Consider the following 22,805-nt stretch of genomic DNA (forward strand, 5'->3'; position numbering starts at 1 on the left):
ATTTTCATGACGTGATTGTGCCGGCTAGGAATTTCGGGCCCAGTGAAAAGCTAGCAGCAAACAGGTGTGAGCGTCTTTAGGTATAATCAGCCACCTTCTCTTATGGCAGAATAACCGAAGTCTTTTACGTGACACGGGGGTGGAACATGGATACCGTCCCTCAGTGAGTCTGCACATAAAGTTGACCTGTGTCCGTCCCGACCCGGATTCGAACCCGTGACCCTAGGATCACAAGTCCAGTGCTCTACAAACTCCGGGACCCCTCTTTCTCTCTCTGTTAAACGTAACTTAACTTAACCAATTAACTAAATTCAATTTCCCCACCTAACGAGCTTCGTGTAACAATGGAACCAACATTATTAATAGCGTACATGGCCAGTTGCCCAACGGTCACACCTGTTGAACCATGCATGCATTCTGTTTATGTGTGAACCAAGGTGTGGTTAGTGTGATTTTCAATGTCTCGCTTATAGTGCCAAAAGGGACTGAGTGTAGCTGCAAAAATAATCATTCACGTTTATACACTTCCGGCTTTACTTCCCCCAAAAGAAGAAAAGTAAGAAAAAGCTCTTGGTACCTTAGTTACCAACCCGGGCCATCCACCTTCCCTCCCGAGGTCCAACTGAGTGGGTATCTCTCTCCGTCTTTTCTGATCACTCAGGGTGGTGTTTTTATATTTAGTCAAGTTTTGACTAAATATTTTAACATCGAGGGGGAATCGAAACGAGGGTCGTGGTGTATGTGCGTGTGTGTGTGTGTCTGTGTGTGTGTGTGTGTGTAGAGCGATTCAGACTAAACTACTGGACCGATCTTTATGAAATTTGACATGAGAGTTCCTGGGTATGAAATCCCCGAACGTTTTTTTCATTTTTTTGATAAATGTCTTTGATGACGTCATATCCGGCTTTTCGTGAAAGTTGAGGCGGCACTGTCACGCCCTCATTTTTCAACCAAATTGGTTGAAATTTTGGTCAAGTAATCTTCGACGAAGCCCGGACTTCGGTATTGCAATTCAGCTTGGTGGCTTAAAAATTAATTAATGACTTTGGTCATTAAAAATCGGAAAATTGTAAAAAAAAATAAACATTTATAAAACGATCCAAATTTACGTTCATCTTATTCTCCATCATTTGCTGATTCCAAAAACATATAAATATGTTATATTCGGATTAAAAACAAGCTCTGAAAATTAAATATATAAAAATGATTATCAAAAATAAATTGTCCAAATCAATTTAAAAACACTTTCATCTTATTCCTTGTCGGTTCCTGATTCCAAAAACATATAGATATGATATGTTTGGATTAAAAACACGCTCAGAAAGTTAAAACAAAGAGAGGTACAGAAAAGCGTGCTATCCTTCTTAGCGCAACTACTACCCCGCTCTTCTTGTCAATTTCACTGCCTTTGCCATGAGCGGTGGACTGACGATGCTACGAGTATACGGTCTTGCTGAAAAATGGCATTGCGTTCAGTTTCATTCTGTGAGTTCGACAGCTACTTGACTAAATATTGTATTTTCGCCTTACGCGACTTGTTTTTTCTCCAATAGAACCTATACTCACACATTGTGCGTACGGTAGGACGGTTCAGTTGTAATAATGTTCAACGCTTCACTCACTCGCAGCAGTACTTTCTGTGATCTCTGATGTGATCTCTTTTGGCGGTACAATTATCTTGAGGGAGAAAATCATGGCAAGATCTTGCAACTGAAGCAGATTTGTGATGTAATTCGATCGATTTTACCCCAAATTTGATTTAATAGAAAACGCTCCGAGCGGTTACGTCCTTTGAATAAGAAAAGAAACATTTTGCGTTGAAGCTAATTTCAAAGTCAAAATACCATTCAAGTTATCATCACAAACTAGAATCCAAGGGGGGGAATACATATGGTCTAAAGTTTGATCAGCAGCATCGCTCGGTGCGTTTTCGAATACATCGAATTTGGGGGATAGTCACATACAAGTCACGTGAGTATAGGGTGCTGTATTTACTGGTGTGTCTTCCAAATGTCTAAAAATCGAAAGTTGCAGACGATAACTTTAGAGGCTTTTTCTAAATTCTTTAATGAAAGAACCCCTCAAAACGACCTTGACCTCGTATAGTGCATATGCACAGGGCCGGACCAAATGAGTTGTAAGGGGGGGGTTCCTCCTTTTTTGGGGGGGCATCAGCAAAGTGGCGAAGCCACAAGCGCGCGCCTGCTTTGCAGGCGCGCGAACTAGGGGGGTCCGGGGGCATGCTCCCCCGGAAAATTTTTGAAAAACGGTTAAAATCTGTGCAATCTGGTGCATTCTGGGCCTTGTTTTGAGGGTTAAGGCCTGTCAGTGTGAGTTGGTGGGGGGGGGGGGGGGGTTTTACCTTTTTCTCATAGGATTTCACATTGAATAAAATTTGTTAGAGACACACAAAATTTATTAAAAAAATAAAAATAAAAAATAAATAAAAAACACTCAAAGCAAGGTACATGCTTTTTCCAGGGGTGGGGTTCCAGAACCCCTGGAACCCCCCCCCCCTGGGTCCGGCCCTGTATGCACCCGGTAATCGCTGAGAATGGGCAATGCCGTTTACGAAGGTAATTATTCTTGCTTTTTGGTTATTTTTGTTTCATACGTGACGGAAAATATACTTCAATGATGGCATGTACGACAGAGATAAGATCCATGGCATGTAGACAGACAAAGAGGAAGGTAGACAGTACAGTACCTACTACTACTACTTTGTTTGTTTGTTTGTTTGTTTGTTTGCTTAACGCCCAGCCGACCACGAAGGGCCATATCAGGGCGGTGCTGCTTTGACATATAACGTGCGCCACACACAAGACAGAAGTCGCAGCACAGGCTTCATGTCTCACCCAGTCACATTATTCTGACACCGGACCAACCAGTCCTAGCACTAACCCCATAATGCCAGACGCCAGGCAGAGCAGCCACTAGATTGCCAATTTTAAAGTGTTAGGTATGACCCGGCCGGGGTTCGAACCCACGACCTTCCGATCACGGGGCGGACGCCTTACCACTAGGCCAACCGTGCCGGTATACTACTACTACTACTACAACACACACACACACACACACACACACACACACACACACACACACACACACACACACACACACACACACACACACACACACACACACACACACACAGAAAGAAAAATATCTGAGGAAAGTTTGAAAGAACTCTTGTTATAATCTTGCTGAAAGAGAAAAAAGGCAAATTAGTTATTCATATCATTGTGACATAATAAATTGCTGTAACATTTTATACTGCGAAAGAATTATAGCACCATCTATATCATTAAAATTATGAAAACATACAATGTACTATCTACAAAAGCGACTGTCGGAACCATTCTCCAAAAGCTCATCACAGAAACAGTTCCCAAAAGACTTACTTTGGAAGACGATGAAAAGGCAACTGTAGAGGTGTAAGCAACAATTTTGTAAAAAGCAACTCTTCAAAAGCTATCTTGAGTAAATGTTTCTCTGAAAGAAAGAAAAACGTCACCTAAATTTTGTTTACAAATGTTTCTCTTGTACAAGTTACCTTGAGTAAATGTTTATCTCAAAGAAAAAAACCGTCAGCTAAAATTTTGTTCACATGTTACAAATGATTCCCTTGTAAAAATGACAGAACTGATAATGTAATTTCCTTTTAGCATCAGAGAATGAAGAAGAATGTTTTCATATTTAAATACATGTAATTACCTTTTCAATGAAGGTTGTCTGTGAAAAGGGAGGGGGGGGGGGGGGCACAATTTTTGTTGGGGATAGGTATGTTTTGAAATACAATAGTAAAGAATCTGAGAAACAAGAGCAACAACTGTAAATAAACTAAGCAGCATGTAAAACAAAAAATGATGAATAAATATCCTTGGAATGTAAATCACAATCACAAGCCTGACAGGTAGGAAATAAGAAAAAAAACTCAAGAGAGAGAGAGAGAGAGAGAGAGAGAGAGAGAGAGAGAGAGAGAGAGAGAGAGAGAGAGACTGACAGACAGACAGACAGACAGACAGACACAGACAGAGATAGAAAAGGAGAGACTAAAAGCTAAAAGCACAATCCTTCCTAGCAAGAAAAAAAGTTGATTCTTTGCAATAAAACTAATGAAAAAAGCCAACCCACATATCACTAAAAACAGAGATTCTTGCCTTTGTATTGTTCCTACAAAGCATATGTTTAGGTTCCCATAAACTTCCATACAAAATAAACAAATGTTAAAAACAAAAACAGAGAAGACAGAGACTAGACAAACAGACAGACATGGACAGGGAGATGCAGATCAAATTACAAAGAAACTGAAGCATTCCCAATACCAGACAAAACTGAGCAAAGGTTTCACAGAACCAGTCTCCTAGCCCTGTAAACAATACAAAATATAGAACGAAACAAGCAATTTTTATCCCGACTTGTTTCTGGTACAGACTACACAGGGAAAATAGCAAGGGAAGAGTAACAAGAATCAAAGAATCGGGTCATGCTAAAAACAAGATAAACTAAAATAACATAACAAAAAGTAACAAAATAAAAAATATGGAATAAAATATTTTTTAAGCAGATGAAAATAAAATAAAGCAAAATAATATAACAGTTTTAAAAGAAGCACCAATGAAACCTAGCCATCACATGTAGATGTCCAAACCATTTAGAATTATTTGATCAATTCAAAAAGGTTCCCCCTCTAAGACAACTTCAACCTCAGTTCCAACCTCCTCAGAGAAACAAACAAGCAAATAAACAAATGTATATATATATGACCCTCCACCACGGAATGAGTCGCATGTCACCTTGCGCGGTTCTGCGCTAGGCTTAATATAAGTCCGGGGGGTGTCTGGTAACAGTGTGAGGGTCACCTTAGTTACAGGCTTATAACTCAAAAAGTTTTCGCTCTTTTCTAAAACGGTTTTCACCACTGGATAGAGCATAAAAAACTCTTTAGAAAACTGTAAAAATATGAAAATCATGCAAAGGTGACATGCGACTCATACGGTGGTGAAGGGTCACATTAATGATATGATACACATGTGAAAATAATGCCATTTTCGGGATGTAACACTTTACAAATATACATTTAGAAGCACAAGCATTGTTGTACCACTGTTACTGCACCATCTCAGATCTCTTAAAACCAGAACAACACAATTAACGCACCCCATAGCATACTACATCTACCTATCCCAAGATAGGCCATTGGTCCTAAGAGGACGTAACAATCTATTAGTCAGTCAATTAACGCATTTCCTACCAGTTCCAGAGAACCCAACATCGCCCACTAGTCCAGTAACTTTACAGATCACGTAACTACCGAATATATAATTTGCAAAATCACTTTACTCCTTTGTGCCCAGAGATGGAGTGAGCCTTAATTCATAAGATTATGCAGTGGGAACGGCATATTGAGGTACAGCATGCTTTTATGTGGGAGGCATTGTTTTTTTGTTTTGTTTTTAAATTTTAAAAGAAGTGACTCGATGATCAGACTTTTAACATTTGTACAATTCGTGTGAATAAGCACAGGCACAATATGAACTGTGCATAAGTAAAAAGCTTGCATCCACTTTCTCCATGATATCATAGACATGTCTTCAGTATTTATCACACTATCTCACCCATTTCTCATCAAAACAAATTTTCCTTGCTCAATGCCAATTTTAAGAATCACAGCAATTGATAAATACTATTCCTCTGAATGTGTAGCTATTACACTACCTAGTCTATCTGGCATTCATAAAAAGCAAACAACAGTGTACACGTATATCCAAACAAATCATGCAGTTTTTAACACGTATTACAAGCAAAAAGGAATGCAAAAATATGTAAAACATAACTCTAGAAAAATACCTCTAAGGAAGCTCAACGTTTTCTCCTTAGCTCAACGTTTTCTTTCTTTGCATAAGTTTTCCAGACAAACATTTGCGAGTATCACAGGTATGTAATTAAGGCGCAAGATATATTTCACCACAATCTGGAATGCTGAAAGATTTGTTTTTCTCTCACATTTATCAGGTGGCATCAGATTTATTTTTCAATCTCAATTACAAACTATGTCCGGTCATTCTCCAAACTCTAATCAGTAAAACATCATTAACACCAAGTAAAGCACAACTTTGATTAAAAACATAATCAGCAAAAACAACAGCAGCTTTGATGCTTGTTAAAAATATCAACTAACAACAAAAAAAGTCACTCAGCTTACTTTTGTCAAATAATTACAGTAAAGGGAGTTTTGCTGTAGTTTTGTTCAATGCAAACAAACAAACAAACTGCAGGTCAGAAGAACGTAAAGAAAAGCATGTCTCCTTAGGCTTGACAATCCTTTCTCTCTAGTATTCACCCAGCAAAATTAATTATAACTTAAAAAAGTCCAAAAACAAAGAGATTGCCAACGTTCAAAAATTCAGAATCAAAAACAAAAAAGGTAAGTTGCTAGAACGTTGTTATCGACATATTTCTGATTCCATCAAGATAAGTCTTTTGTGACTATTTGTTTGTCTGTTCACTTAAAAGACCGTTGGGTCGATATATTTATGATTGTAACATATTTTTGTCAATAACAATATTTCAACAACTTACCTTTCTTGTTTTTTAATTCTAATTATAACTTAGCTTTTATGTGTTCTTGCAGCTATACCTCTGTATTTTATTCACTCACAACTTGTGCAGCCATATTCCTTCTTCTGAGCAGTAAACCATCTTATACTTTGTCACTTTCATTCCCCGAGAAAGCTAAGAAAAAAGATCATGTCAGAAAGAAAATAATGCTGGTACATGACAGTACTAACATCTAGAGCTGGTCAGAAAGTAAAGCCACACAGAGCATTTACAGTCAGTGACTATTGTTACCTAATACTTCGTAATTAGGGTCCCTACAAAACATCAATATAGTTTCATTAGCATCTATTTGTGGTATATCTATTCACTTTGGTGTACTTTCTTTCTTTATTTGGTGTTTAACGTCGTTTTCAACCACGAAGGTTAACTTTGGTGTACGGTCACTTTTCGTATTTAATAGTTTAGATATTGCTGTACATGATGTCATCAATTCTAAACAGAATTATGTGCCTATAAACAGGATTGGTTGTTTCATTTGTTAGAAAATGTCATCGTGAAAAGTCAGGTCACCTACTTCTGCTGACTGAATGCAGAGATTATGCTTACGTTTGTATTATAAATTATTACACAGTGCTAATCAAATACTTGCAGTAACAATGCTTTTAAAAAAAGACCCCAACAAAGCCAGCCAAAAATTCATAGCAGGCTGGCTTCCGTAACTGCTAGTGTAACCTAGTCTCTTCTGAGCAGTTCATTCCCAAGACAGGATAGTGAGAAAAAGGAAATAGTTCAAAAGCGCTACAGCTGCACAGTGATTTATATAAAGTTTGAGAAACGTGTTACAAACAGCCTCAATATTGCACTCCTTGATTTCAGGCTATGTTAGTCTTTCAACGGGACAAGCTGCACGAGGTATTCTTGAATAAACAACAGATTTACCTTAAAGTCTAAAAGTTCATCCGTATTCTTGGAAAATAAGTCAAGTTCATGCAAAAAAATGTCTTCTAAATTCAAATCTACAAATCTACAATTGTCTGAATGGAATGAGATCACAGACATAACTTTGACATGCTTGTTTTTGTTTAAGCAGGTACTGTCAGCGTTGTGATTTCAGTGCACTTGCAGGCCATTCTGTTGGGAAAGAAAACATCCAAAGAAACTGACATTCAAAAGTCAGCAGTTTGAAAATAGAGTGAATGAACGACAGTCACACTTCAGGATATTTGAGTAATGCATTTCAAGTAATTCTCCACTTTGTTTGTAGTATATATATATATATATATTACTTAACTCATACTGTACACATTTATACAAATCTTGTACATATCGATTGGATTAAGTAAGATTTGGAGGAAAGAAATGAGTACATTTATGCTTTCAATCTTGATTTTGAATATATTTTCCTTTCACTGATTCAATTCAAATTCGTTTTGGTCTTGTATGAAACCACAAGGATTTTTTTCTTTCAGGCAGCAGATTACCTTAAAAACATTCTATATCATACAGCCTCTCATCCATGGAAGATAGCTAGGCTCAGGTACAGATATGTACATGCAACAATATTAATGATTTTAATGTTACTGATCTTCTGGCAGTACTGGTCTGCAGGAGTATCATGCAATTATCATGTTGCAGGGAAATGAATTATGAACAATACTAGCACTTAACACTGATCACAAAATAGCTTAAAAAATAACATGGAAAGATAAAACAGATATAATGCCACTTTCATTGCGAATTTAAGCAACAGTAGTAACGAAGCTCTGTGAAGACATTCCCATAATGCAGTGCAAGCATCAGACAAACAATCAAACTTATCATCGCATAGCAATCTTCAGATTTAGCCCCATGTGAGGTTTTGTCACCACACTGAATGAATCTCAGAATGTTCATCCTTCTTTCAGCATGTGACGCAACTTTCACGGGGCTATTTCAAGAGTTTTACCCATCGCATTATTACCACCACAGCAACCAACAAAAACTTGCTGAGCATGGCAGTGTCTTTAAACGTTTGGGCACAGTGAGTTTCTTGGGCAACACTGCATACAGTTCACCACAGGAAAGATAATATTTTCATGCAAAGCAGTGCTGAAACATTCTCTAAGTTTTCTCTGCCATTTAAACAGCTATGCACCTGGCATAAGCACCACATATAAACACAAAAAACCCAGCAAGACTTTGTGTTTCGTTGAAAGGGTTCAGCTAAAACTTGTTTGGCAGTTTGCTGAATCTCTGTGAGCATAGATACAAAATTCAAGCATGTGTTTCATAGATATAAAAACAAAACAAAAAACAAAACAAAGGAAGGATTTATAAGCTAGCCTAGCAATCTTCTTCTTCTTTGCGTTCGCTGGCGCTACTCATTCAGTCCGGCTCGTGAGATGAAGGTCGTAGTCTTCTCCAGCTCCAGTCGACTGCCACGGAGCTTGGTGGCCTAGCAATCAATTCCCAGCAGTTTTCATGCCAGTCAAAAGGATAGTTGACTGTGGAACACGGACGGGCACAGTGGCGTGGTGGTAAGACGTCGGCCTCTAAATCGGGAGGTCGTGAGTTTGAATCCCGGTCGCTGCCGCCTGGTGGGTTAAGAGTGGAGATTTTTCCGATCTCCCAGGTCAACTAATGTGCAGACCTGCTAGTGACTTATCCCCCTTCTTGTGTACACTCAAGCACAAGACCAAGTGCGCACGGAAAAGATCCTGTAATCCATGTCAGAGTTCGGTGGGTTATGGAAACACGAAAATACCCAGCATGCCTCCCCCGAAATCAGCGTATGCTGCCTGAATGGCGGGATAAAAACGGTCATACACGTAAAAATCCACACATGCTAAAAACATGAGTGAACGTAAGAGTCTAAGCCCATGAACGAAGAAGACGAAGAAGAAGAAGACTGTGGAACACAGCTCCCATCTAAGTCTTTGACAGAACTAGATAACCTCTTGAATGTCAGACCAGCTGTTCTATGTACTGTAAAGTGTATCCCTTTGTTTTGAAATCAACTGCTAGAAAATGACTCAGGTGGTTGACCAGAAAAGACTTTGGAAGTCAAGAAATGTCTGTAATAACCTATACATTTTGCTATAAAGGCAGTTCATTTTCAGCCATGTTTAAATGCTGATGCTTTTGGCAGTCTAGCTTTGCTGATTCCTACATTTTCATCACTTCTGCCTCTATTCAAGCTTCTATGACAAAAACAATATCAACAAACAATAAAGCTTAACATTGACTTGAAAATGTACATTCTATTTACAATATCCATTCCTTGAAAACAATGCTTACAGAGTGCAAAATTTTAAAAACTTCATCACAACAAAGAAAGCCTTGGTCTTAACTGGGCAAACCTTTGGATCGTGGAGGTAAAGTTTGGACAAACCCGCGATCTAAATTCGTGTCTTAAATGAGATGGAAGTCGACCAAACTAGTTCGCATTGTTCAACGAACTCAACATCGTTTCTTAGCAGTCCATTTTTTCACTGATGCAGGATAGAAATGACGAAGATCTTTGCCATCACACGTTGGTGGCGACAGAGGGGTGGATGGGGGGAACGAAGCAACGAATCTGCTCCACAGGCACATTGTCGCTGCGTCGCTGGTGGAAGTTGTTGAGCATAGAGAAGACTTGTGTGTTCAGGATCTGAAACTTGCGGATACGGTCCACCGTCTTCTTCAAGCTCTGTGGACACAATCAAAACATTCAGTCAAGTCAGTCAAGGATGCTTAAACTGATGCCTGAATCTGCAATATTTGAATTCTTACTTGCATTCTCTTCAACCTTTAGCCTCACTGCCAAACCCTATGCTCTCTTGTCAATGGAATTGGTAATAATTCTTTTTGTGTAAGAATCATTGATCATTCAGTCAGGTATGGCAACAAGAAAAGGAATGCTTCAAAATGAGGTAAACAGGGGTGCAGCAGCTCAATGAAAATCTCCCCTCTGTTTCTTCATTTTTTGTTTTTCAAAAGTGTCAGAGAGGAAAATTCTGAAGTAGAAGCAGTAGCTTAAGACTGATAAATACAAAAAAAGAGAAAAATTCAGAAGTAGAACTAGAAGTAGTAACTTAAGACTGTTAAATACAAACAAAAAGAAAAATTCAGAAGTAGAAGCAGTAGCTCAAGACTGTTAAATCCAAACTAAACAGCAAATCCAACTTACAAATCCTTTGACGTTATCATCCTTGATGGTCTTCATGTCGACGCGGTTGACTTGCAGCAGGTGGTAGCTGAAGTCCAGCATTTCAAAGCGTTCCTGTTGACCGAGCACCGTGATCAGTGTGCACCCTGCCCACGTCAGACCCTCTCCAAACATCTGTCTGTTGAAACAAGAAACAAATTGTAAAATGCTAGTCAGAAACAGCCCTGTATCTTAGAAGTATGGCATCTAAAAGCAACTATGGTAACACACAGCTTGTGTCACTTCTTCTCAGATTGCTAGTCAGAAACAGCCCTGTATCTTAGAAGTATGGCATCTTAAAGCAACTATGGTTACACACAGCTTGTGTCACTTCTTCTCAGATTGCTAGTCAGAAACAGCCCTGTATCTTAGAAGTATGGCATCTTAAAGCAACTATGGTTACACACAGCTTGTGTCACTTCTTCTCAGATTGCCTGTGTGTTGTGAGAACCAAATCAAAAGCTGTAAGACTTGTGTTTAAAATGGCACTGAGGTTCAAGTACAAAATGATAACATTCCAGCATCCCATATTGACCTTCAGTAAGTGCAAGGTTTGTTCTGGAGATGTTGGACTTAGTTCTAGTTCTGCTGTAATGAAATCTTATTAAAGAAATTCGGAATTTGGCTGCAACCCTACTAAAGCTGCACTTTTTGAAATAGCAAATTAACCCACCCATGAAAGCTACTCTCAATAACTCACACACAAACACCCAACACCACCACCTCTACCCCCTTCCCACCAACAAACACACCAAACTTACTCAATGGTGTACTCATGCTCCCCGACAGGCAGACATATGAAGAAATTGATGGCGCTCCACATACGATGAAATTCACTGCACTCGTCAACGTTGAAAGTACCAGTGGTTGCAGGCTGACCGTGCCACAGAGGGTCGGTAAGAATGTCCTTGAGCCGCTTCATCAGCTGCTTGAAGATGGACAGACCACAGCACAGGCGTTCACGAGTCAGGACATCTGCTTGGGAAACGATGTCCACTTGCTGTTGTGAGAAAATTATGACAGAAAAATGTTAAATGCTTGAGACAAACTAGTTGGTAAATGTTTATTCAGATATAACGTACGGCTGAAGGCATCCATTTGCAGACATGTAAGTATGCCAACACACAGACACAAATGTGCACGCCTAATTGCAAACAAAAACACACACGTATGTACACTGGCGCACACACACACACACACACACACACACACACACACACGTGCATGCCTAGACGCACACAAACACACACACACAATCACACATACATACACACACACACACACACACACACACACACACACAAAAATGGCAACTTTTACAGCTCCTTCTTACTCCAAAACCTCAACCACTCAACAGCAACTAAAGCATACAAACCAAAACAAACAAGCCCCAAATCATATGATGACCAAAGGTAAGATAAAAGGCAAACTAACCACAGGAGTTCCCAGCTTCTTGGTGAGAGGAACCACTTGAAGGGAGGCATACTTTTTCTCCAGCTGGGAAATGGCTGCTTTCAACTCTCTCTCTACTTCCTTGGAATCTGTGCAGACAAGCAGGCAGACAAAGAGATTTTAGTTTTAAATTCAAACAGCATGCACAGACACACACATGGACATAAGGACATAGAGACATGCACACACACAGAAATAAAGATACATGGTCTAGAAGTGACCTATGATTCGAAAATACATGTAATATACAAATTCTGCTCTGAACTTCTGTATTGGAGCTCACAAAAAAGTCTGATTTCAGACAAAAGTCTGGAGTTTTTTTTGTGTGCCACATGTAAGCATGCAGGCACTCCCTCACACCAAAACACACAGTCTCAGTCTCTCTCACTCTCTCTCAGTGTCAGTGTCTCTCTATCTCTCTCTCTCAGTATTCGTGTCAGTGTCTCTCTATCTCTCTCTCTCTCTCTCTCTCTCTCTCTCTCTCTCTCAGTGTCAGTCTCTCTCTCTCTCTGTCAGTCTCTCTCTATCTCTCTTTTTCTCAGTGTCAGTGTCTCTCTCTCTCTATCTCTGTGTCAGTGTCTATCTCTCTCTCTCTCTCAGTGTCAGTATCTCTCTCTCTCTCTCTGTCAGTGTCTTTCTCTCAGTGTCAGTTTCTCTCTCTATCTCTCTCTTTCTCAGTGTCAGTGTCTCTCTCTCTATCTCTGTGTCAGTGTCTATCTCTCTCTCAGTGTCAGTATCTCTCTCTCTCTCTCAGTGTCAGTCTCTCTATCTCTCTCTCTCAGTGTCAGTCTCTCTCTCTATCTCTCTCTGTGTCAGTGTCTCTCTCTGTGTCAGTCTCTCTCTCTCTCTCTCTATCTCTGTGTCAGTCTCTCTCTCTCTCTATCTCTCTCAGTGTCAGTCTCTCTCTCTCAGTGTCAGTGTCAGAGAGTGTGTGTGTGAGTGTGTCTCTCTCTCTCTCTCTCTCTCTCTCTCTCTCTCTCTCTCTCTCTCTCTCTCTCTCTCTCTCTCTCTCTCTTTCTCTCTCTCTCTCTCTCAGTGTCAGTGTCAGTGTCTGTGTGTCTCTCTCTCTGAAAAAAGGCAACAATCAAGAAAGAGCACAAAAGAGAGCTTTACTACAGTCGTACAGGAAACATTCTCTGCATGTACAGTGGATCTCAGCTGAACAGAATGAACAGTGTACATTTACTGCAACATAAAACATTGCAAACAAGCAATGTTAGCAATGTTATTTTCTTCTTTTTTTTTACCTTTAGGGTCCTTTGTTCCCTCCTTCTTGGTCGGCACATGGGGTTTTGGGAGGTTGTTTTCAAATGGACCTGCCGTCATTAAGTCTATTGTCTCCTCTTGGTTCTGAAAACAGTCAACCAAACGCCTGACATCAGCAAAGCAATTTTGAAATTGTTTTTCTCCAAATATAGACCTCTGATATGAAAATCTGTCAGTCTAACAAACGATCTCAACCATTCTCTCAAAACAAGAAGTGATGACAGAAAGAAACCTCAGACAAATCACTCATAATTTTTGAAACAGAATCAACCATCCTGTCGCAACCAAGCTGCAATGAAAGAAACCGAAACTTATGAAAGCCTGTTAATTGTTGTTTCTAAGAGATTTCACTCATCATTTCTTGGAACAGAATCTATCATTCTCACCATAGCAAGATGTTGTAAAATAAAACAAAACCTATGAAAACATGCTATTCTTCTTCTTCTTCTGCGTTCGACGGTTGTGTCTAGGGTCGTAGTTCCGCTGCTGTCGTGAACTGAAACGTCGCTTTCAGTTCTTCTGACGTTCCCCAGAGCTTGGTCTCCAGTGTAGCTCCTTCTGGCCAGATCTGGTTCCGCAGCAGGGTGAAGTTTGTGCATGTATTCAATACATGTTCTACTGTCGCTATTCTTTCTAAGCGACATCACTCTCTTGAAAGCAAGTTATTACCAACAAAAATGAAACCTACAAAAGCCTGATGTCGTTTCTAAGAGATTTCCCTCATCCTTTCTTAAACAAAATCTCTCACTCTCTCACCAGCAAAATGTGATAAAATAAAACAAAACCTACGGAAATCTGTGATTTCATTCAAAGAAATATCACTCATCATTCCTTCAACAGAATCCACCATTCTCTCGTAATCACGCTGTGATGAAAGAAACTGAAACGTACGAAAGCCCGTTCTGTAAGCCTACAGAAAATGACGGTGTTGCCGATTTCCTTGAGGCCCTGGAAGACCTCTGTCTTGAGGTCTGTATACTGCATGATGTCATTCAGCAGGGCCAGGTAGTACTGCAGAATACCTGTCACACAGCAAACATGCGCAACACATCAGTGGCCTTGTGGATAAGATATCGGCCTCCTATGCAGAAGGTTGAGTGTTCAAATCCCGGTCAGTCGCGCCTGGTGGGTTAAGGGTGGAGATTTTTCTGATCTACCAGGTCAACTTATGTACAGACCTGTTAGTGTCTTATCCCCCTTTGTGTGTACACGCAAGCTAAAGACCAAGTACGCAAGGAAAAGATCCTGTAATCCATGTCAGAGTTTGGTGGATTACAGAAACACAAAAATATCCAGCACACACACACACACACACACACACACACACACACACACACACACACACACACACACACACACACACAAAGCAGCTGAACAATCAATAAGATGATTGTGGTCGCTAAACGGATGAAGATGAAAATGTCAATGTTTGATTTGTGACTTCAGCAGAGACGCTGCCAGGATTTATTTTGTCTTCGGCAAATTTGCAAAATTTGCCATAACAGTTTCAGATGTTTTCTGATGTTAAGGCAGTCCTTGGACTGGAGCTTGCTTTTCCCTACCCTGAGAAAAAGTCTGGCAGATCTGCCCAACTGACTGCAAAGTTTTCGGCATATTTGACAGAATTGCTTGCGTTTTGGTGACTACTGGCGCCAAACAACATTCCTACTTATATCACACCACTCAACAAGCGATAGAAAGCTCAAAAGAAAGAAAGAAAGAAAATAAGGAAGAATGAAGGAAGGACAGATTTTCCAAAAAAGACAGGGCATCTCCAAAAGATAGTAAACTATTACAGTGTCAGTGATAAACTAACACAGTACAACAACAAAAACAAATGTTTTGCTGCTGCAAAATTCATGAAGGTGCAATATTTACCAACTTTGTGGTCTGTTGAGGGTCATGAACAGGAGGATGTGAATAGGTACTCTATCATATGAGCATTTGTTAATACATGTGTGTTCCAAAATGAACAGTCAGACATAAGATCATGAAATTGTAAAGAAAAAGCCTAAAAACATGCTCCCCACCTCCCCCCCCCCCCCCCCGATGCCTAACAGTAACAGTTCATTCAGCAGAACACCAAAGAAGCAGGCCTGTTTACCCCCAAAACCTGACAAGAGGGTCAAGTAAAAACAAGAAGAGCAAACGCTCGATCGAGTCACTTTCGCAGTTCTGAATATTATATGAGGCATCAGATGGACAGGAAGAAATTGCTATTCACAACACAATGAGTCACGTTCACATAAAATTTGAGCCCGGTCACTTTTATAGTTTCCGAGAAAAGCCCAACGTTAAGTTGTGTGTTGCCGAACAGAAAAGGCTAGTTATCTCCCTTGTTTTTCTGATAACGTTCGTAAAAGGCTACAGATGTAAATACTTTGATGTAAAGAATAATCCTACAAAGTTTCAATCACATCCGATGAACTTTGTCAAAGATATAAAATGTCTAATTTTTCCTTTGACGCTGACCTGTGACCTTGAAAAAGGTCAAAGGTCAACGAAACCATCGTTAAAGTGTAGAGGTCATTGGAGGTCACGACTAAACAAAATATGAGCCCGATCGCTTTGATAGTTTCCGAGAAAAGTCCAACGTTAAGGTGGTGTCTACGGACGGCCGGCCGGACGGCCGGCCGGACAGACTAACACTGACCGATTACATAGAGTCACTTTTTCTCAAGTGACTCAAAAAGTCATCTGATCACCAAAATAGTAACCCAGTGGTTACAAACGCCAACATTAGCAACACAAACCTAATTTGAAGCACATTTAAAAATCGTAATATTGGACTGAAATGGTTTATTTTTTTCCCCAAAATCCTAAAGAATAGTAATAAATTACTCCAAAATAGTAAGGGTAAACCTAACAAACTAGGGGGTCCTTAACGTCCTCACAGGAAATGTTCCTTTGAGGGACATGAGTTGATGATACGCTAAAAAAGGGTAAATCCTAGGTGTGAAGAAGGTATAAACAGATCCTACCTGGTGAGCTGTAGGAGTAGCTCTGCAACTTGCACTTCTCCGGCATGACCTTCATCAGCTGTTTCATGTAGTCAAGCATGATTCCTTTCAGCTGCACAGGAAAATAGAAATGACTTTACATTTCCAACAAGTTTCTTCAAAACAACAATGACAACTATAGAGTTAACCCCTCCCTCCCCCCCCCCCCCCCCCCCCCCTTCTCCAGGCCCCCACAGTAACTGACATAATCCTCATCTTTCACATTTGCCAGTCCCTTCAATTTACACTCAACCCCTATCACTAATTCTCTTAGTGCCTAATCATGTGCACCAAAAAAACAGGAAAAATGACAAGAGGTCCTGCAAATTTCAACAACTTCTAAATACAGTTGAACCTGCCCAAAAGACCAACCAAACGTGGTAATAATAGACAAGTGGCCACTATAGAAAGGTGAATTATATAGAAGAACCTGTCGGGGACCCTTTTGGGCAGACGATTGTTGTTGGCAGGTAGTTGCTATCGAGAGGTGGTCGCTGGGGCACGTTCGATTGTAATATCTAAAGCAGCCCCCAAACCCTAGCTCCCATGCCCTCGCTTTCACAGCACCTTCCATGACCTTCATTCTCTTCCTCCCATCCTCACTCACTTTCTCCCTGTCTTCCTCTTCCCTCATCCACTCCAGCCAAATCCCCACGCCTTCTAAACGAGAGGTTAACTTACGAAGGCTTCTGCGCATCTGAAGAGCTCCTCGATGACGACAGCGACGCCTTGGTAGCCCAGCATGCGACACATGACACGCAGATGCGGCATGCCGATGAACTCAGAGTACATGCTGAAGATGGTGTTGAACGAGGTGTTGAGTCGCTGAAACACAGACAGTCAGAATTCATGAAAGATGTACAAGCTTTCCAGCTTTCTACTGGAAGGAAGCGACCCGAATTTCCTGGCGATAGGACAACAAAATAATGAAAATGAATAAAAAATCAACCTTGCTGCTGTTTCATCACTAAAATCTAAGTTTTCATAATAAAATGCCAAGTTTTTTCTTTCTTCTATTCTGCTAACTGAATAGATTGTTGAATTAGCAAGCTGACTAAATGCTCAATTGCAAACTGACACCATTTGATTGGAGCGGGTATGTGCCAATAATGTGGTTTTGAGATGCCAGCAGTTCAAGAATTCCATGTGTTCAGTCAAACTATACATGAAATATGGGAATGTAGCAATTAACGTATTTCTGTTGAGAGAGGATGTACAAAGGCTAACGGGTTTCTGTTGAGAGAGGATGTACAAAGGCTAACGGGTTTCTGAGGTGCCAGCAGTACAAGTAATCCATGCGTTAAATCAAAACAAACAGGAAATAGGCATTCTTTTTTGGGGTAAAAAATACTTCATTAGATGCACAACCAACCTTGCTGCCAAAGAGGTTGAAGGGAGAAGAACTGGGAGCCTTGTCCCGTTTGCTCACTTTCTGAAAGATTTCTGGCACTTTCACAAACCTGCAACAAACAAAAAGCACAGATGTGTACGGACTTGCAAAACAGCAACTATGCTGTTGCTATGATCAGCTTATGCAGAAAATGCTCTAAAATCAGCTCTCAGGCCCTCACAGATCATGCTCTAAAATCAGCTCTCAGGCCATCACAGATCATGCTCTAAAATCAGCTCTCAGGCCATCACAGATCATGCTCTAAAATCAGCTCTCAGGCCATCACAGATCATGCTCTAAAATCAGCTCTCAGGCCATCACAGATCATGCTCTAAAATCAGCTCTCAGGCCATCACAGATCATGCTCTAAAATCAGCTCTCAGGCCATCACAGATCATGCTCTAAAATCAGCTCTCAGGCCATCACAGATCATGCTCTAAAATCAGCTCTCAGGCCATCACAGATCAAGCTCTAAAATCAGCTCTCAGGCCATCACAGATCATGCTCTAAAATCAGCTCTCAGGCCATCACAGATCATGCTCTAAAATCAGCTCTCAGGCCATCACAGATCATGCTCTAAAATCAGCTCTCAGGCCCTCACAGATCATGCTCAGATTATGGGCACACCTCAGAAATCACATCATATGAACATGTTCAAAATATCATACGTAGTTCTAAAGGATCATTGTTTTTAAACATTCATTTATCAGTTGTCATGCTTAACTGGTCAGTTGCTGTTGCATTTGTTGTTTTAGTCGATGGTGAAGGTTTGATGTTCAACCACACAGCAGACCATATGGAGTATGGAGACCTCAATGCAAGAAAAGCTGTTTAGACTGAGACATCAACTGGAGCGGACAGCACAGTTTGCCCCGCAAGCCAGACTGACAATGTGACCAGTTTGCAAATAACAGAACAAGAAGAAGAAAAAAAAGAAACAGAAGAAAAAGAGACGGAAGAAATAGCCTAGTGGATAAGATGCCGGCCTCCCAAGCGGAAGTTCGTGGGTTCAAATCTCGGCTGCGCCTGGTGGGTTCAGGGTGGAGATTTTTTCGATCTCCCAGGTCTACTTTGTGAAAACCAGCTAGTGCCTTATCTCCCTTCATGTGTACATGCAAGCACAAGACCAAGTGTGCACGGAAAAGATCCTGTAATCGAAAATTTTTAATTAAATTTTGATTTAATATAATATACTTACCCAATTCTTATGAATGCATTGACTTTAGTCCCACATGCTAGATGTCGAAAAACCTCTCAAATTACCTGCCCTTAGTAGGGTGGTAACCAAGCTAAAAGCGACGCCATAGCCGTTGCTATGGCCTGACCTTGCTCGGTTACCCATAACACCCTGCGCACCACGTGAGCGCCAGCATCCGTAATAATCATTCGAGACTATTAGTCAAACAAACCCCCAAGGACATAATCCAGCGGGGACGGATGGGAGGGTATTAACTATAAGAATTGGGTAAGTATATTATATTAAATCAAAATTTAATTAAAAATTTTCGATTTAATCACATATTCTTACTCCAATTCTTATGAATGCAGATTCCTCCTAAAGGTGGAGGGAACCTACTTATGTCCTTGAAAGAACCTGCCCTGCAGCAACTAAAACCAGCAATGAACTGGAGCCATCTAGCCGCGTGCAGGAGATATCCCGAAGATAGAAACCGATGAACACATCATCTGATCTCCAGTAAGCCGTTTGCAAAGCTTCGCCTAGGCGACCAGAACGCAACACGGCAATAAAAGAAGCACAAAATCTGTACCCGAGCTGTTGGCAAACCTCGCATAGGCGAGAGGAACACCACCAGCCAGAGAAGAACACCAGACTCCCGAACGCCTGAAAAGGAATAGAGGGAGGACTGAACGCCCCCCCCCCCCCCCTGTTCGGAACGTACCACTCATAGGACTGTCCTATGAATGTAGCAGAGCCCCTAGAGAGAGACAAATAAAAGCCGTCTCTTTCGCTCCATTGTAAAGAAATAAGAACCTGAGCTAAAGCTCGTGGTTCCAAAAGACAGTAACGTCAAAAAAGGGATTAAAAAAGTCCAACCAGACAGTTAGAAAATCCGAATCTCCCGGAGCGATAATCCTCCCAAGAGGAGGGAATCAAACACCAGAGGATATTGACCAGGTTTCTGAAACCCCAAAACCTGGCCAAAAACCGTGAACAAACGGAACCAAAAGCCCTAAGGCTACATCCTCTGGCAAACCCCAAAAACGCATGCGCCTCACTGCCCTATAGGGCTGAGGCCCAGAGTAAGTAGAACAAAGTCCCACGCGCTAAACAAGGGGGAGCCTCTAAACCTCGTAAAACAAGGTCCCTTGATCATGCCGATAAGAGCGCCATGAGCAACAGAAGAGAGGCCTATTTGTTTCAAAACAGCTGAGATAGCCGAGAAGCCGGAACCTCAAAGAAGAGGCCCAGCTGCCCAAAGCCAAAAACTGAAACAGAGGTGAAAAACCACCTGGCTTGAGAGAGGGGCGCTAAGGAGTTGCACCCCCGCTCTAAATCCCCAATTGGCCAAGGAGGCCAAACAAGGAGCATACACAGATAAAGTGGAGGAAACATATGCTTCGTTCCCAAAGACCAGAGTCAGAACCCATGATCTAAAACACAAACAGCACGCCTCCAGACCCGTCAGCAGATGGGCCAACCCCTGTGCAAGCCCTGAAAGGACCTGTTGAGCGAGTCGGCCAGATCGCAGAGCTGGCCGGGGAGAAATTCCCCTGAGAAAATGATTTAGTGTGAAACTCAATCAGAATCCCCTATACTCTGTCTGACAGGGAGCGAGAACTTGCTCACCCCAGCTAGTTCACATAAGAAGCAACAGAAGAATTGCCCGAATGCAACAGGCCATGCCTGTAAATAGCAAAAAAGGAAAGGCTAGTAGACTAAGAGCCACTGCTCCTAAACTCAGGCAAAAGAGAAGCCCAAGGATTTGCGTCTACATCACAGCCTCAAGACTGCAATTGCCAGTGCAGGCCCCATCTAGACGAAAACGCATCCATAAAGCGGTCTAAGTCCAGGGGGAAACAGAGCTAGGGAAAAAAGTCCCCTGAGCGATCCAAAAGGATTCCAGCCACCTCCCCGAGTGGAGGAACCCACTCTGGAGGAGGACCCTCATGTCCCAGACCTGAGAGGCCGAACCCCCCAAAAAACTTGAGGAAAGACTAGAGGGCCAGCATAGCTATCGATACCGTCCGACCGAAGATCGGGTCTAAAGACCCCGCAGAGGCCTGCTCTCGTGCCAGTCTGGCAGTGAAAAGAGCTTATAGCCTCCCTATACTCTCTTGTGTGAAGAATAAACCTTCCAAGAGACAAAGTCGAACAGCATGCCCAGGTAAAAAACCTGGGATAAGGACAGCTCGGAATTTTGCCTGGTTACTGAGAGCACCAGGCAAAAAGCCTGGTTCAACACCAAAAGAAAGTGCAGCTGACAAGCTGATTGACCTTGAAAAAGCTCAACCAGCCCCCGAGATAGTCCAGAGACCAACACCCCCAGAAACCGAGCCCTTTCCTGTGTGCAGAAACGCAGAAGGAAAGCTCATGTGAGAGCACCGAGGAAAATCTCAGCCAAAGCTGAAAGCTCTAGCCCATGCCGACCCACCTCCCGCAGAGAGGGAGGCGACACTGAACCAAAACACCCCTTTGTAACCGGGAGCGCATAAATGCGCTGCCAGAGGTCCACGAAGGAAGGGAAAGATTCCAGCTATTGAGTAGGTCTTAACAACCCCCGAAAAAGCCTGACCCTTGCTTCCTGCAACCAGCATGAAATCAAACCCCTTGTAAAGGAAGGAGATCACACCAAGCAAAAACAGTGTGGGCCTAAAACGTCACCGAGAAACTTCTCCGCTCAGTGACGACCCTAGCCCAAGCTGCCAGCAGCCTGGCTAAAGCCTTATCCAAGGCATCCTCCCTAACCCAAAAGAGCGTTCAGGGAGGATAAGATTGCCTATAAGAAAGCACAGAAGAGAGTCTCAGCCAAAGCAGAAAACTCCAAACCATGCCATCCTAGCTCCTCCAGAGAGGAGAGGGAGGAGTAACATCATAAAAACTCCATGTTCCCTGTGGTCTGTAAGCGAAGCCAGAAACTAGCCCCTGGCAATAAAAAGTGCGGATCAGACCCTGAGCCTGAAAATCCCCTGCTATCTTCTTCCGCACTAAAAGTGAGGACGAAGCAGCCTGAAACCCCGAAGCCAGCAGTCCCCTGCGTATAAAGCAGCGGGAAAGGTGTAGGATGAAGACCACTATCCTAAGGTGCGGAACAAGCCAAAAGTGTGGCATGAGATAGGCAATCACCGGAGACTCAGCAAATGAAACAAATTGCGAGAAAGCCTGTGAAAACCCAAAGCCATCCCGGAAGAGGAAGGAAGAGAGACACCCCCAACCTATCCGGGACAAAGTAAACTGCAACAGCAGCCGCTCTATGTATGGGAAGCCTACAACCAGTAGGCAACCCTATACACTCCCCCTCCTCCAACAAGGAGTCCGAACCTAACCACCAGTTGTGTAAAACACAAAAGGAGGGGAGACCGGGGAGGTCGCGCACTAAATACTCCTGCCGATAACACCGCCAAGAGTGTGGATGAAAAGCGTGATCAGTCTCTGACTGCCAACCCAAAACCGCCCACCTGAACAAGAGGTGGGGGGAAGAGGGGTTGGTAACTGGCACAGATCTCTGCCGAGAAGGAGATAGAGTGGAGAAACAAGATAAAGCCGGGCCCGGCGCATCTTACCCCACCCACTGTGCGAGAGAAGCATCCCAGTGCTAAGAACCAGACTACCTGGTTTGAACCACAACTCACCCCAAGTGGGGAGGGGGGTGGTCCAGCACAGCCGCAACCCCTAGAGGGGGCAAGGACTGAAACAGAGAAACGGCCGTAAACGGCCGATCCTCGCTCGTCCACCTGCCAAAGTCAAGTAGCCCTATCACTCACCCACCCCTAGGAGGGGGGGGGGGGG

At 42.0% G+C, this 22,805-nt stretch overlaps 1 protein-coding gene across 1 annotated transcript in view; it reads right to left on the reverse strand.

Annotated features, from left to right (window-relative positions):
* Positions 1–3,171: 3,171 nt before the first annotated feature.
* The window catches only part of LOC138953856 (cytoplasmic FMR1-interacting protein 1 homolog), a 42,764-nt gene continuing 23,130 nt past the window's right edge, over positions 3,172–22,805 (reverse strand). Inside the window, exons 21-29 of the mRNA XM_070325813.1 lie at positions 17,819–17,906; positions 17,128–17,271; positions 16,429–16,519; positions 14,339–14,469; positions 13,429–13,531; positions 12,164–12,270; positions 11,491–11,729; positions 10,712–10,868; positions 3,172–10,231 (exon numbers count right to left, since the gene is read on the reverse strand). Coding sequence (XP_070181914.1) covers positions 10,067–10,231; positions 10,712–10,868; positions 11,491–11,729; positions 12,164–12,270; positions 13,429–13,531; positions 14,339–14,469; positions 16,429–16,519; positions 17,128–17,271; positions 17,819–17,906 — 1,225 coding nt within the window. The 3' untranslated portion in view covers positions 3,172–10,066. The remainder of the gene's footprint in view (positions 10,232–10,711; positions 10,869–11,490; positions 11,730–12,163; positions 12,271–13,428; positions 13,532–14,338; positions 14,470–16,428; positions 16,520–17,127; positions 17,272–17,818; positions 17,907–22,805) is intronic.

The sequence above is a fragment of the Littorina saxatilis genome, linkage group LG17 (genome assembly GCF_037325665.1).
Source record: "Littorina saxatilis isolate snail1 linkage group LG17, US_GU_Lsax_2.0, whole genome shotgun sequence".
NCBI classification, from domain to species: Eukaryota; Metazoa; Mollusca; class Gastropoda; order Littorinimorpha; family Littorinidae; genus Littorina; species Littorina saxatilis.